Consider the following 15,568-nt stretch of genomic DNA (forward strand, 5'->3'; position numbering starts at 1 on the left):
CACACACAGACATACTATTCTCTATTATATAGTTAGATTGTTTAACGGCGGGAACATAGACACGCTCCCAGGGTGAGAATGAACTCAAATTGCAGTCACTTTCCCTCTTTTAAGAAGAAAAGTTCCCCTTTTAGGACAGCTTTTGGAGGACAGGTGCAGGTCACACATTATATCAGTCCGTGATCCTCCTCTCTTCTCTGACTAATTTCATTTAGCCATGGCCTATGGAAGGTAAGTCCTTATTAGCCTCTTTTATTAAACCACTAATTATGCTTCAGACAGGAGCCAGCTGTTTGCACGCTGCAGCAGCTTTCCCTCCAGTTAGCGTCCCGGTGCGTTGATGTGTGTATACGTGTGTGTGTGTGTGTGTGTGTGTGTGTGTGTTTGGGGGGGTCGACTGTTTGTCACCTAAGGCAGTGCCATAACACTGATGGAAACGTGCTGTTAGGGGCCCCGGAGTTTTTTAATGTTGTCTCCTCATCACTCTTAATACACACACACACACACACACACACACAGACACACTCACACAGCGAGCAGTTGGAGCGAGTTGACAGACAGTCCCATTTGGAGTTGAACTAAAGAGAGAGAAGCCCAGTGTTTTTGTTTCCCCCGGCTTTTTGGATAGCACAACAGAGCGTCCCGAGGCTGACTCACTCTCTCCTCTTGGTTACGGCCTTTTTGTGTTTTTGTTTGGGATCCCTCTGCGTCTGAAAATTATACACCTGACCCCTCGCCGTTACCCTGCAAACACACACACACCACAAGAAGAAAAAACCTTTGATGTCAAACTCATTTATGCTTGGAGCAGCACATGTTTTCTACATGACACAAAAGCAAAACCTCTTCCTGCCTTTGTACACCCCTCCCCCCCCCACCACCACCACCACCTCTGGCCAAAGGAGTCTAGCAGAAAAAGTAACTTATTCTACAGAGAGTTAAGGCTGTGTTCAAATTCACATACTTCCCTGCTATTTAGTATGGTAGGAAAAGATTTAGCATGTCCCGATACATGTGATCAGATGCAGCATGCTAAACTACATCTGGTCTTGATTTTTTAGTGTGGAAATCAGCATGCTTTTTGGGCGATTCTGACCCACAATCCCCTGCACACCTAAAGTTACGTCAAATCGAAGGGGGCATCCAAGTGAAAAAACAACCAGGGATGCGATGGATATATAAGCAAGAGGCAAGTTCAAGGCGCAATATTATGATGAAATAAATGAATAAAACTATATGTCCCAAATTGTTTGCCTATACTTCATGATAGCTATAGGTCATTCTCATGATCAGCTATAGTATGTAGAATAGAAAAGAGAAAGAGTATGCTAGTTGGAACGCAGGGCTAGGAACTGAAAACACGTGAGTAAGTGGCCCTCTAAATCCCTCCTTCACCACCCAGCACACTGTCTGCTGTCTATCACCCACCTGGTTAGCTGCACCCTGCCCTCCCCCAAAATACATGCACTACTCTGCCCTCCACAGCAGGCTGCCAGGCCCGGGGCAGGGGAGGGGAGGGGAGGGGAGGGGAGGGGAGGGGAGGGGAGGGGAGGGGAGGGGAGGGGAGGATGGAGTGTGTTTGTTGGTGTTGATTAGAGGTTTACAGCCTCTTAATGATGCCAGGTGGCGCTGGGAGGGCAAGTCTCTTGACTCCGGTCATAAAGGCTTCGATTTGGAGGTGTGGTCAGTGCGCCACTGGGAAGTAAAGATACACACACGCACGCAATTGTATCTTTTTTAGGACATAATGCATTCCCTAGAGCCTTCCCCTAACCATCACAACTACATTTCTAACCCAAACCCATCTAGCCCTAATGTAAACCTAATTCTATTCCGAACCTGAACCTTGAAACCACGTTTTAACCCTCAAACAGGCCTTTGAAGAAGTGAAGACAGGGCAAAATGACCTCACTTTCCAAAAATGTCCTGACTGCGATGGTTAAAAGCTTAAATTGGTCCTGAAAAAGATGCCTGTACAAGTGCACACACACACATATTGAAGCTTCTTACCATGTGTAAAGCATTGCCTATCAGCCATGTACTTTCACAGTTTTGAGGAATAGAACTGCCACGCGGTAGCTCTAGATGTGTTTGAAATAAGTGAGAAGAACTAAGTCCTATCATTACTCAAGTATTGATCGTACACACACGCACACCGTCATTTGCTTTTGTCCTTATCATAACCTATGAAGTGACCCATATAAATGAGGCTCCCAGTCAGAGGGCGGTTAGAGGGAAATGAACAGAAGAAGAAAAAGGAGGATGAGGGGGAGGAGGCGGAGGAGAGAGAGAGAGGGGGGGGGGTAACGCAATGATGAGGAGGAATCCTAATCAGCGCGGGCAGCATCCATTCTCTCCTTCTGTCTCTGTCTGTCCTCATTTCCTCCAGCTCTTTTCATTAAGACACTGCAGGCTGGGTTTGTCCATCAGCAGAACACTAACCTTCTGATCCGAGATGGAGCACCCCCCCTGTGTGAGGGTTAAAAGATGTGTGCCCCCCCCCCCCCTCCCCTCCCTCCCTCAGGGCTATGTCATGCCTTCTCTCTCTGTCATAATTCACTGTGTGTTTGTGTTGTGTGTGTGTGTGTGTGTGTGTGTGTGTGTGTGTGTGTGTGTGTGTGTTTGCTATGGGGGGCTTTGGGGGGGCATCGTGGGCCACATGGGGACAGGACCAGATTGGTGTAAATGATCTAGAACAAGAGACAGAGGAAGACATGCTTTGTCCTCAGCATAGGTGAGAGAGAGAGAGAGAGATAGAGAGAGAGAGAGAGAGAGAAGGAAAATAAGTCCGTAAGTTACATTCTATAACAGCTTTTAAAGGGTTGCAAAGTGCTTCACAGGGGACAATAAGAATAAATTAAAAACAGACCAACATGACAATCTGAACATAGGCCTACAGCAATAATGCAGAAGGAAGTGTTAGAGCAGAACACAATAGTAATAATAAAAACAGTAATAGTAAATAACTATTAGGACAATGATAATAAAAGACAGGAACTAAATTTATAATCAATTATTAATGAAGACTCATCGTTTAGACGCATGTAGGCGAGGCGACTGAAATAAGTTTGAGTCAATAAGTGATATGATACAATTTGTGTGTGTGTGTGTGTGTGTGTGTGTGTGTGTGTGTGTGTGTGTGTGTGTGTGTGTGTGTGTGTGTGTGTGTGTGTAAATGTCATGTGTGTGTAACCCAAGCCGTCTCTCCTGATGCCCCCCTCCCCTCTCCTCTCCCACTTTCAGGAAAAGGAGAACAGGTTGGAGCCTCATCTTTCCGTGCCAGATGGCTCCACATTGACAAATCAATTAGGCTCCACCTCATCACCGGGGGGACCGGGGCTACAAACCTGCCGGCCTGCCCCCTACCCCCACCACCAGCCCGGGGTCCACCACTCCTCCATCGCCCCCCCCCCCCCACACAAAGCTTTGCCTGGGTAAAGAGGAGGCAAGCGGGGGGAAAAAAAAGATAAAACAAAGAGGTTGGCAGCACATGAATCACCTAGCATCAATATGGATGACTTCCATGCTAATGCAAGAGGGGGCCGGAGAGGAACAGTGGCAAAAAGCTTGGTTTTGTGAGTGTGTGATGTATGTGTGTGTGTGTGTGTGTGTGTGTGTGTGTGTGTGTGTGTGTGTGTGTGTGTGTGTGTGTGTGTGTGTGTGTGTGTGTGTGTGTTACAAGCTTAGTCAGAGCAGATTTGCCATGTGCCGAAGAGCCAAGTGTCTCTGGTTGTTTTTTTGCTTGCCTGTGTGGAGGTGGGAGAGGAGGAGGAGGAGGAGGGGGTGGGGTTGGGGGGCGATTGGGGAAATTAATCCGAGGAGAATAAACAGCGCAGCCTGGAGCAGGTATACTGTATGCATCTGGGTCGCACGGAGGAGAGAGGATCAATCTGTGTTCTTCACTACACCCTAGTGGCAGAGGAGAGACACTGCAGGGAGACAGATGCACTGGAGTTTGAATTACGGCGCAGACATCACTCAGTATATTCCTGTGCTTCTTATTTTGTAGACATGCCTGATGGATGTCGTTACTGTTGGGTTGTTTGATTGGAGCTACAAGATCAAAATCATTTTCTTTTGCAAAAAATTTAAAAAATTGTATTAACACAACCAGAACCAAACTTATATATTGGTTACAGTTATATAGTTATATATTGGTTATAGTTTTTATATATATTTATATATATATAGTTTTATATATATATATATATAGTTATATACTGTATACTGTCGGGTTGTGAACTAAAAACATGACAAATATTTCCATAAATTTTCAAAATCAGAAATCTTTCAAATGTTTGATAAAGTAATGCACGGTTTCACTCACTCCTCTACTCCTGGAAACTGGACTGGTGAGACACACATGAACACAAAGAAACAAATATAAAATCAACTTCATTTGATTTCACAATTCCAGCACAAGCATTTACAATAGAACTCTGGAGAATATCACACAACAGACTAAATGCAAATTACAATGACAATAAAAAATGACTTGTAGGTAAAAGCCTTTCATATAAAAAGGTGTGTGTGTTAAGATGTTGTTGTGATCAAAGCTGCATTAGTTCTGTAAAGCCCCAGGTGGAAGATATTATGATCCTGACATTCTAATGTGCTGTTGATGGACTGTACTGCTCCACAATGCAATGCACCAAGGAAATAAAGGAGGCACTCACAGCTCGGGAAACTAAAAATTAAAACTGTGGGAGGTAGACTGTGCTCCTGGAACGCCTCGGAGAAAAGAAATGAAGTTTTAAATCTCGCTAGCTCTCCGCTTCTTGCCCAAATTGTATCAGCAGTGGCAGCTTTCCAAAGTTTTGTCGAGGTCTTTTGGTGTATTATTTCAGTACAACACATAAAAGTACATTATTAATCAGATAAAAGCTAAGGGCATCTCAAAGTATTTTGTAGTAGTTTTGTAAACCTACTAAGTACTTGGGGGGGGGGGCTGCAGAACGAGTTATAGACAGAAAACTTTGCTATAGGCATTCACAAATTCAGCAAACGCAGAGCAACATTATCGCTATAGCTACAAGTAAAAGTACTTAAAGCATTGTGTACTTTAAGTCATTATGCATATTGATACCCCATTCCTAGCCTGGTGAGACCAGCCGGAACTCGCAACCTGCAAATCCGTTTCTTTCCCGCAGATCCTTCTGGACTTTCTCCATTCTCTGTAGGGAGGAGCCCGGCCCCATCCGTTAGTGAAAGGCAGCTTCTGATTGGTTCATGTAGTCGTCAATCTAGCCTCCAGTCAATCCGGACCCTCCCCCCACCTTTCGTCTGTTAGTGGAAGGCAGCCCCTGATTGGTTCATGGATTGACCATAAAAGCTTTTGAGATATGGCTGGTCACACACGCCAGATTAAGGACTACATGAACCAATCAGAAGTTGCCACTATAAGGGTCGTAGGTTAGGTCAGAACACGGGTCCTGATTGGCCAGGCCCCTCCCCACAGAGATTGGAGAAAGGCCAGACAGATCCTGCCTGAAGCTTGCCAGTTCAGACTAACAAGAATACATTTACTACTACTTAACTACAAAGTTTCTGTCTGATATATGTGTAAAAATCAATCAGTAAGGTGAAAGGTATTGAGACATCAGGAGAGAAATATATCTGATTGTGATGGTTGTCATGTACATCCCAAAGTCTCCCGGTCGAAGCCTTGAGCTCAGAGTGAGGGGAAGGTGGGAGGGTAAGGTGGGAGGCAAGCTACCGTCATGGGGTGGTGCTGTGTGGGTGCTCCTTCTGGCTCACCTCCATCCCTGAGTCCCTTTACTCATCCCATCTGGGGGCAGCGGGGAGAGAGACAGAGAGAGAGAGAGAGAGAGAGAGAGAGAGAGAGAGAGAGAGAGAGAAAGAGAGAGAGAGAGACAGAGAGAGAGAGAGAGAGAGAGAGAGGGAGAGAGACAGAGGGAGAGAGAGAGAGAGAGGAAGAGAGACAGAGAGAGAGAGAGGAAGAGACAGAGGGAGAGAGAGAGAGAGAGAGGAAGAGAGACAGAGAGAGAGAGAGAGAGAGAGAGAGAGAGAGAGAGAGAGAGAGAGAGCTGATGCCCGGACCCCTGGGGAGAGATTAGCGCTGACAGCACAACAAAGAAGAATGATGCCAGGGGGCCCTCGGCTCTTCGACAAATTCAAATGTAATGTATGGCTTTAACTGCAGCCAGAGGAGGATCAACATAATATATGATCGACCCACTTTGCGGTGCGCTCCGTTTGGCAGCGATGTAAAAGCGATTTATGCCCGTAAAAATGTGCAGGCTAATTAAGTAAGACGTTGGCACCGGAGCAAATCCAATGAGCTTATGAGCGTGCTGGCAAAGTAGAGCGGCCCTTCCCTTCTCTCTCTGTATACCTGCAGTGTAGTGATGGGGAGAAAAAGAAAACTTTGAGTTGACTTCACAAGTCACAAGTCACTCCTAGGTGGAGAACTTGCCTGATCAGATGTTATAGACGTCCACGTGTGCGGCTGTTGTTGATCCTCTAATTAAATTCTTGTTTGTGATTTGTTTAGCCCCCTCCCTCTCCCCTTCCCTCGTGGCGATGTCGGGGGGCCCGGGGCCTCTGTAATTACGCACGGCCTCTCCTCCAATCAGACAGCTGTGTTGAAAAGGGGCTGCGGATGAAATGTCCTAATTACAGTCTCTCAGTGGAGAAAGGCTCCACCGGGGGAATACATACATGCGCTGTTAGCTAACACATTCTGGAGCCAACAGTGTTAATGAGACAGAGGGAAAAAACAGAGAGAGCGAGAGAGAGAGAGAGAGAGAGAGAGAGAGAGAGAGACCCCCCCCCCCCCCCCCACACACACACACACCAACACCCTTCATGTTAATCAGAGCACCTAGTTCTTGCTGTCTCACTGTCAGTTTGTATCATGGCCAGCCCTCACCCTCACATCTCAATCCTAATGCCAGTCCCACTTTCCAGAACACGGAAGCCCCTTCTTTTTTTGCTTTTGCACCCTGTCCCTCCATCCAGTTTTGAACTATCACCTACAGCGGGCCGATGCAAAATGCTCTCTTGAATCATTAATATGGGCCCGCGGTGGCTCCCAAAGTATGAGAAGAAACAACCGCCTTTCTCTGAAAACCGGTTCAAAAACCCCAGACAGATTTATCTCCTCTTATGACATCATAAGGGGGTAAGCCACGCCTCCTAATTACCAACCTAACTATCTTCACCGGTGATAAGCCAATAAGACCAGAAACTCCTAAATCTACCTGGCAGTCAGTCTCAAACCAGCAGTTAGATTCAGGGCCAATCAGAGCAGACTGGGCTTTTTGGACGGGCGGGGCTTAAAGAGACAGGCTCTAAAACGGAGCTTTTTAGACAGAGACTGAAAAGAGGAGATTAATCAATGGCACTGTGAGAAATATAAGGGGCTTTTTTGGACACTACACCATGAAAACAGTTTCTAGTAGAAACCCAAATTACAATTCTTGAACCTGTAAAATTAGCATCACATACATTTAAGCATTAATCAAAAGAAATATGGCAGCATTTTGTCTGCGGTGGCGGAAGAGTGTGTTCTTGCAAAAGAAGGAGGGGCAGTCCACCGGCTCATCCTATGTCTCTGATGAGCTGCTAAACAGGCCGTGTCAGAGACCTGCAGAGGCTAACTACCACCTAGCCCACGGCACTCCACTGCATGGGAAAAGTATACATTCAATTTGGTGTTAATATTCCAGCCTGGAAGAAGATGTTGTAACCACTAGTTGACAAAGCCAAGTATCTTTTTCTCCCCCATAGGAAGAGTAGGTGTAGTGATAGATTGAAGTGGCCCTCCACCTCTGCATACATCCTAAAGCGCTGCACTATTGTCTCTGTGTTCTCCCAGTTAATTTCCCCAGACCCCCATTGCATCAGCTGCAGGTAGCCCTCAGAGAGATTGGTGGAACATGGGGCCCCATCTCAATTCTCCATCACACCCTCCTCTTTCCTCACAGCCAACTGGTTTTCCATACTCCATCATGGCCAGAAGAAAATCAACAAATGCCACACATGACTGAAGCTGTCAAATCTTCTTTAGCATTTTGAAACGAAAGCTAATGTAGGTAGCAGCACGCGTCTGCTAGAACAGCGGCTGTAACTGTCCATGGGTAAATAGATAGATATTCTGGAGAGGGGCTGTTATCTGTCACGGAGCGCTCATACAGTCACTGCCTTGTATTTATTGCCTACTTAATGGACTTGATTGTATTATTGAAGGTAAGGCAGGAGAGAGAGAGAGAAAAAAAAGTCTTCCGCCAGCGAGAAAGGTACTTTCAGCGTGCCGCAATTACCTTATGTAAATCCTGGCCTGGAATGTTGATCCACTGCTATTTAAAATGCATTGAATTTCCATGGAAAATGATCCACTCCTGGCCGCCTGAAGCTCATTAATAACAACGAGGAGTCGGGGGCTGACATTTGGAATACTTACACGCTTACTTAGCATGGCCATGCATGCGAGAACACAGGCTTGTTTAGCCGTGAGCCGCCGCTATGACAGCACATTTGGAAAAAGGATGGCTTTGAATTAAAGTGCACCGGAGAATGACTTATTTCTGCAACTGGAACCAGTTTTTCTTCTCCTTCTTCTCTTCCACATGATGTTCTGCTAGGTGCTCACACAGGCTTTGATCATGCAGAGCGGGGCGTGCAGGGAGTGTGAAGCCGTTTTTCACGATGGCTGAAATAGTATCCATTCGCCTGCATCTGACCACTCTATCAACGTGACCAGTACAATGTACAATGGATGGAACTGTCAGTTTTGAAGAAGCAGTTCAAACAACTGATCAGAGAACATGTTTCTCTCACTTCTCTCTAATGATGTGAAGCCATGCAGACAGGTTGGGTTTTGTATTTCCAGTACTCAAGAGCTTTAGAGCATTCAAAAAGGGCCAACTCTACACATCAAGAGCAGTTAGAAGTATACAAATGTACAGAAGCTTTGGTGGCCTTCAAGGAAAAGAAGCTAGTTACTAAAGATGGCATTATCCCACCAAGTCTTTCCACAATGTGAACGGGTGAAGATTTATTGAGTTATTTATTGCTTCTTCCAACAGTGGCATGTCCACAGGATGCCCACTTTATGGAAACATGAAAGGGGTTAAGGTGTGTCCTTTCGGTGCTACTGTAGAAACATTGCATTGCGCCCGGCTCCTATATAGATATAAAAGGCTCATGCTGAAGTGATACAGTGGGGACTTAGTTGCCATCAGAGTCAAACAACAGAAGGTCAGTGCTATGCCACTGCCACATCACTCTAGCAACATTGTAGCAAAGGGCCCTCCAAAGGTTAAGATGGACACACAGGAGCCAGTCGAACATTGGTTCTGTCAAGCCAGTAGTTTAGACCTGGGGGGTAGGGTTGGGCCATAGGAAGAGGCAGAGGCTGTGGGTAGCTCAAGCTGTATATTAAGCTATAAACGCACTTCATGTGTCAAATGAAATAGCGGATGTAGCCTCTCCCCCCCTTTACACAAATGCTTTATTAGCATCTCAGACAACTGATTTAGGGCTGAGAAAGTTTTACTGCTGCTATTTAAAAAATGAAAACATTGAAAGATTTAAGCTATGTTTTATGGCTGCGCCTATCAATATTTTTTTATATTAACAATGGATCAAATGAATATGTATAATTTGAAAGGTATGGCTTGGAGTGACCAACCTACAGAGGGTTAAGCATCTGCAGTTCCCCTTAGCTACATGGAGGGTTTCAGCATTTTAATTCGAGCATTTAGCCAATAAAGAGCAAGATGTTTTTTCTGTGTTGGCAGAGAAGAAACCTTTTGGACTTTCATTCATTATGTGGCCGGAAACATGACTACAAATGAATAACTACATGTCATCTCGCAGACGCTTTTATCCAAAAAGACCTACAACTGGTGGTAGGTAGTTAGCATTAAGGGTCTTCCCTAACCACCCTCACTGGACATGCCCTGCCCTGACTGAGAATCAAACCATGGTTTCCAGTACCGAAGTCAATTTTGTTAGCTACTTAGCTATCAAGCTGCCCATGATAACTGATCTTAGCTGCTGGACTTCTTGACTGCTTGCTAACAAGTTAATAAAGATGTTTTTTTTTAAATGTCCTTCTAAAATACTGTTTTCCTTCCTGCATCCATTACCTAATTAGCAAACTAATAGCACCATCCCCTTGGCTAAGCAGCCATTCGCTCACTGAGCTGGTAATAAAAGCAGTGGGTAAAGTACAGGGGCCTTTACCACACACCTTCCCCGACCATTCTATTCCTCATCCAGCCACTTTGCAGACAGACAGCCCACCTGCAAACCAAACCAGGAGGGAAGCACTGAGCAGCTATAAATCTTTAATGCTCCATAATGGCTTGTTCACATTACCTGCCCACACCTCAGCCTCCATGGAGCAGCAGGCCCCCGGACCAAATCAGGGCCTGAAAAACCACCGCGAGCATATATGGAGCACTCAAAACACTCAAAAGCTGTGAGCCCGTGGTCGCACCCATGAATTATAGAAATGATCTAATTGTTTTCTCATTTGGAAATAGTGTGTGTGTGTGTGTGTGGGGGGGGGAGGAGGGGGGGGGGGGGGGGGCTCTCCTCTCTGCGTCTCAAGTTTTTTTTACGGCCTGTGGTTCTTTTTCCAACAGGGCACATGATTCAGAGCTGCCTGCCTACCTCCAGCACGTCTGTTTGAATCCAAGGTGGTCCCGTCCTGTCAAAATAAGAGCCAGAGCTAAAGGCTTTAAGTTAAAAACCTGTTGCAGTATATTAACACCAACTGGCAAGAGAGAGGTAGAGTGGGTTCAATATGACTTCAAAGAGGACTGGTTGTGATCAAGGGGAGGGGGGGAGGGAGGGAGGGAGGAGGGCACATGTGGTGGTAAATACACATAAAACAAAACCTGGATGAAAAGTCCCATTCTGGGTCTGAAGAGAGCTACGGAAGCTCAGTGCTGCCAGAAAGACAGTGAAAAAAGGAAGTGAATATAATGGGATACTTCAGTCATCACTATGTGTTACTAAGTCAAAATATGTACTTTATAAGTGTAATCGTGACAAAAACAAAACATTTGTACATCTGCACAACATTGCTACCTTTTACACAGCCCTAGACCTTCATTAGGTGAAATTCATGACTTTATGAAGTTATATTATGAGATCAAAAGTTAAAGTTGTGATGAAAAAGTAACTCCTTGATCTATTCATAGTCAAAATGAGACTAAAAGTCATATTTTTAACAGATCTAGCAAATTATATGGCTATCTTTACACCTGGAAAAATATGAAAAGTTAAAGGAATAGTTAATTTTTTTTTTGAGCGTTTTGCCTCACTCTCCCGCTCAATAAAACGTGACAGAAACCGTTCCTGTAACTGTGCATGCATTTCTGATATATGAATGTGCAAAGGTCACTCATGCAGGTTAGCTTAGCTCAAACACTGGCAGGCAAGGGGAGCATGTCATGAGATATACTTTACTACATTTAGTTTTCAAATTACATAATGTGTTAAAATATAGAACGCGGTAAAAAAGTCTCAACAAGACACAGGTGGATTTAGTAATGTTACTACGATATGAGATATCCGATCCCTGTATACATGCAGAGAGAATGCCTACTATGAACAAGTTATCTAGGTGTTCTTATCCGACTTTGCTTGTCCGTTAATGTGCCGATATGTGTGCGAAGTAGATCGGATAAAGGTGTTTACATACATTTTACAAGTCCTGTTGAAGTCTTATTCGTTTATTTACCCGATTATGAGTAATGTAAACGCACTGACTGTCAACTTTGAACAATTTCCGCTTGGAAGTCACAATGTTGAATCTGAAAATGTTAACCATTCAATGAAATAAGTATCTCATACATTTGACCAAATACTTTTTCACTTTTGACCATGAGCATTTTTGTCATTTCTAAAATGTAATCTATTTCCACCTTTTTATTTGGCAGCATTGGGCTTCCATATTCAGCTGCCATTCTGCAGATGATGAAGTACAGGCCTGTCAGATATCCCAACGCACACACACACCACACTGCAGAAAAAATGAGGCAGTGAAAGAAAAAAAGCGCTAGATTGAGTCGTTTTGTTCAGTTGTGCTTGCAGCAAGCAGCTTTGCTCAGCACTCGCTCTAACCTGCGCTTCTTAATCAAAACTGGCACCGTGGCAATTACCTAATTAGACATCAATTAATCCACAGCCTTCAGGTCTGCAGCCAAGTTTGACCCGAGGAGTAATGACAAAAAATGCCTTCGAAGAACGGAGAAAATCAGATTAATGGAGGGCCCAGAGGCAGAGGTTGTGCTGCATTTGAGAAATCTCCAGAAATATAGTGCAGTTGCTTTCAAAATTACCAGGTAGCCATATAATTGATTGAGACATGAAAGCTTAATCACTCTATTCAATAAGCAGGATATCAGCTAGAGTAGATTAATCCAATTCTGTAATTAAAAAGGCGAGGGAGAGGTGAAGCATTAGAGCTGATTGAAGGTTAAACAGCAGACTCACCTTTCGTTCCTTGGCGTCTCTCTGTCCACCGCCAATGTTTAACCCTCACATGAACACACACTCTGGAGTCTGGACATTTAACTTTGTCTGTTTTTTTTTATTAGACATAGCAATTTACACAAACAGCAGTTAGCTTGAAAATTACATTCAAAATGTGCAGCTGACCATGCGCTAAACACTCCCAGGTACACCTTCAAAACAAAAAGGTAACAGTCGGTCAATGTGTAGTTCTTTTTTTCACAATCTGTGTATTCATCATGTTTTTTTTTTTAATTCAAATTTACAAAAAATCAAAATCATCTTTCACTATAGTTCACCAACAAAAGCATACATACCCTCGGTCACTATATAACACATTGTTGTAACAACTAGGTTCTGTCCACTGTACATAATGCTCTGAAAGTTTATGTTTTTTTGAAATATTCTCTGTACCGCTTTTCCCTTCTCTGAAATACTTTAGCTTAGGTGAGCAGAAGGCGGGGCATTGGGCCGACGGTCCATGTGAATTGGGACGATTGCAGTTCCCCTTTATTGTTTTCCAGTAACTCCAGGACGTGTGTGAACAAACACTGCAGTTCATAGAGGAGCACAGCTCCACAGGAACTGCACCAAAGCACGTTAAGACGACACCACACACAGGAGACAAAGACGCTTATGCTGCTCAGGGTTTGATTTAGCTTAGGTTTAATTCACACGCGCACACACACACACACACACACACACACACACACACGGACTTTTTGTCTTCAGTCATTCAAGTCACAGGACATTCATGTCACAGGTTTTAATGCTTAACACTGGTTGGTTGAGGGGGGGGGGGAGGGGGGGGGGGGAACACCAGTCTGTAACTCTAGTTCATCCAAGTGCCAAAAAAAGACAGTCTGTTAATATAACACTGATTATTATTATTTTTCCACTTGATCCATTCCAAACCCACACACACACACAACGTACACATCACAGACGAAAGCTCCACGACGCAGAAAAAAAAACTTTATCCAGTTCAGAATCATCTCATTCCATCAGCGAAAAGGGGGATGAGGTTGCCAGTTTTGGTTTTCTTAATGCCACGCGCGCCCCCCCCCCCCCCCCCTGCAGTGCTCTGCCAGACGTCCCACCCAGCTTCCAACAGGCTTCTGCTTTTGAAGTTGTTAAGTTGACTGGCCACAGATATCCAGTGTATGTGAAAAACACCTGAATACTAAAAAATCCACCAAGAACTCACAGACGACGTCACCACCACGGCATCACTCTTGGAAAAACACTGTCCGTTGTCCGGCCCCGCCGCTACTATGGCAAACTGAACAAAGTGGGTGAAAATCTGTACACCTTTTTTTTTAAATGCTTCTCCCAAAAGCTTCTGTTAAGTGCAACGCTTTTTTTTTGTAAACGGTCCTGTTGATGAAGGTAAATTCATTTGTTTTTCTTTTTCTCTCCCAACTGCTTGGTCCACAGCAATGTTCAGCTCAGTCAAAGAAAAAGTGGTGGGAAAAAATGAAAAGGAGCCCATGGGTTTTGAAAAGCCCAGCCATATTCTCCTTAGTGTTTTTGGGGTGCTTCATTCTACCTGCCGAAGATGTTCTGGTACTCCAGCAGTATGAGCTCCACTATCTGGTTCTGGTAGACCATGTGGACGGCGATGTTGCCCGTCTCCGTCTCGGGCCTCAGCAGCGTGGGGCCGAACACTATGGCCACGCTCTGGGTGGTCATACGGTTAACTTCCCCATGATCGATCACCCTGCAGGGGGAGATAGAGAGAGAGATAGAGGGTACGTTAAGTTGCTTGCTTTGTTGGTCAATTTACACAAGGCTACGTTGAAACTTGTCTTTTTCGCATATCCCACGTCACACCACAGTCCAGAGGGGGTCCTTGGCACAGGGTCAGCCAAAGCAGTGTTGGGGGTTAAAGGTGGAGTCCCCTTGTTGTCAAATTCAGTGACCTACTTGTTCGTACGGAACTTGTTAATACAAAGTTTAGGCTCTGTAAACTGGTATGTAAAAAAAAAAGGGGGCCCACCGTAGCTAACAACATGCCCGTTTACAGAGCTGTGTAGGCTAGGCTGTGTATTAACACTTTGTTCACTGATTATGACAACATTATTTTTGACAACAAGTATTCTCCAGAATCACTGACTCCACCAAGTCCCTTGCTTAAGACTGGACACAGTGGTAGAGATGGTGGGCACCGTAGATGTAACACCAGCTGCCACAAGTATTACAAGTAACACCCTCCTATCCTGTGGTTACCGATCAGCCCTTCTTTCTATCCTCTAGACTAGAGTGTAGGCCACCCTGCCACCTGAGGCAGATCAGGAGGAGATTGTGTAGATGGAATGTGTCACACATGGCTTCAGGTGATCCCATATTTGTTTGACAATCCTTTGCTTTCAGAGCGGCTTGAGGCTCTCACTAGAAATACAACATTAAGGTCTTTACACACATCTTCAGGCCTCGTGATCCAGCACACAGGCAAACAACACACTCTCTCTGTGTAGCGCTATTCTACGCTCCGGGGCTAGAGCATAATAGCCTTTTTAAATAGAATCTACATCCTCGCATGCAGATGCACAAAACAATAACATATTCATAGAAGAAGAAGAAGAAAAAAAAAGATGATTAAATCCGCCTGCTGATATACGTAGACCTTCATACACTGAATGTCATGCTATAAATTTCCCCCAAGAAAACACCACTTCATCGGTGCTGAATTACAGCGAACACCGCAACCATATAAATGCAAATTGGAAACCTAAGCAAATGTCATTGTGAACATATGATATTGCCAGTGGGCTCCAGTGGGTCTAAGAATACACGGTTAGACCTGGCTGCAGCTTGTGTGATTCCCCGGAGGCAGATCAGTCTGATGAAACAGTGAACACACAGTCATACAGGAAAGTTGATAGAAATACAGCGAGACACATTCGGTGCCATTTATGATCCCAGTGTGTGGAAACAAATGGAAGTGACTGTAGGGTTTAAGAGGTAATCTTTGATAAGGAAGGATGATTGTCAGTTAGGCTGCTTCCAACTCTATATTTACAGTTACTTTCTTCTTCTCGTTTCCTATAGGTTTCGACCACTGAGATGTTTCAAA

The 15,568-nt window shown here is 44.6% G+C and overlaps 1 protein-coding gene across 2 annotated transcripts in view; it reads right to left on the reverse strand.

Annotated features, from left to right (window-relative positions):
* Positions 1 to 12,658: 12,658 nt before the first annotated feature.
* LOC307268005 (rho GTPase-activating protein 12-like) overlaps positions 12,659 to 15,568 on the reverse strand; it is a 66,930-nt gene continuing 64,020 nt past the window's right edge. For both annotated transcript variants that reach the window (XM_080050509.1, XM_080050508.1), the window contains exon 17: positions 12,659 to 14,212. In XM_080050509.1, coding sequence (XP_079906635.1) covers positions 14,038 to 14,212 — 175 coding nt within the window. In that variant the 3' untranslated portion in view covers positions 12,659 to 14,037. The remainder of the gene's footprint in view (positions 14,213 to 15,568) is intronic.

The sequence above is a fragment of the Ammodytes marinus genome (assembly GCF_949987685.1).
Source record: "Ammodytes marinus genome assembly, chromosome: 21".
NCBI classification, from domain to species: Eukaryota; Metazoa; Chordata; class Actinopteri; order Uranoscopiformes; family Ammodytidae; genus Ammodytes; species Ammodytes marinus.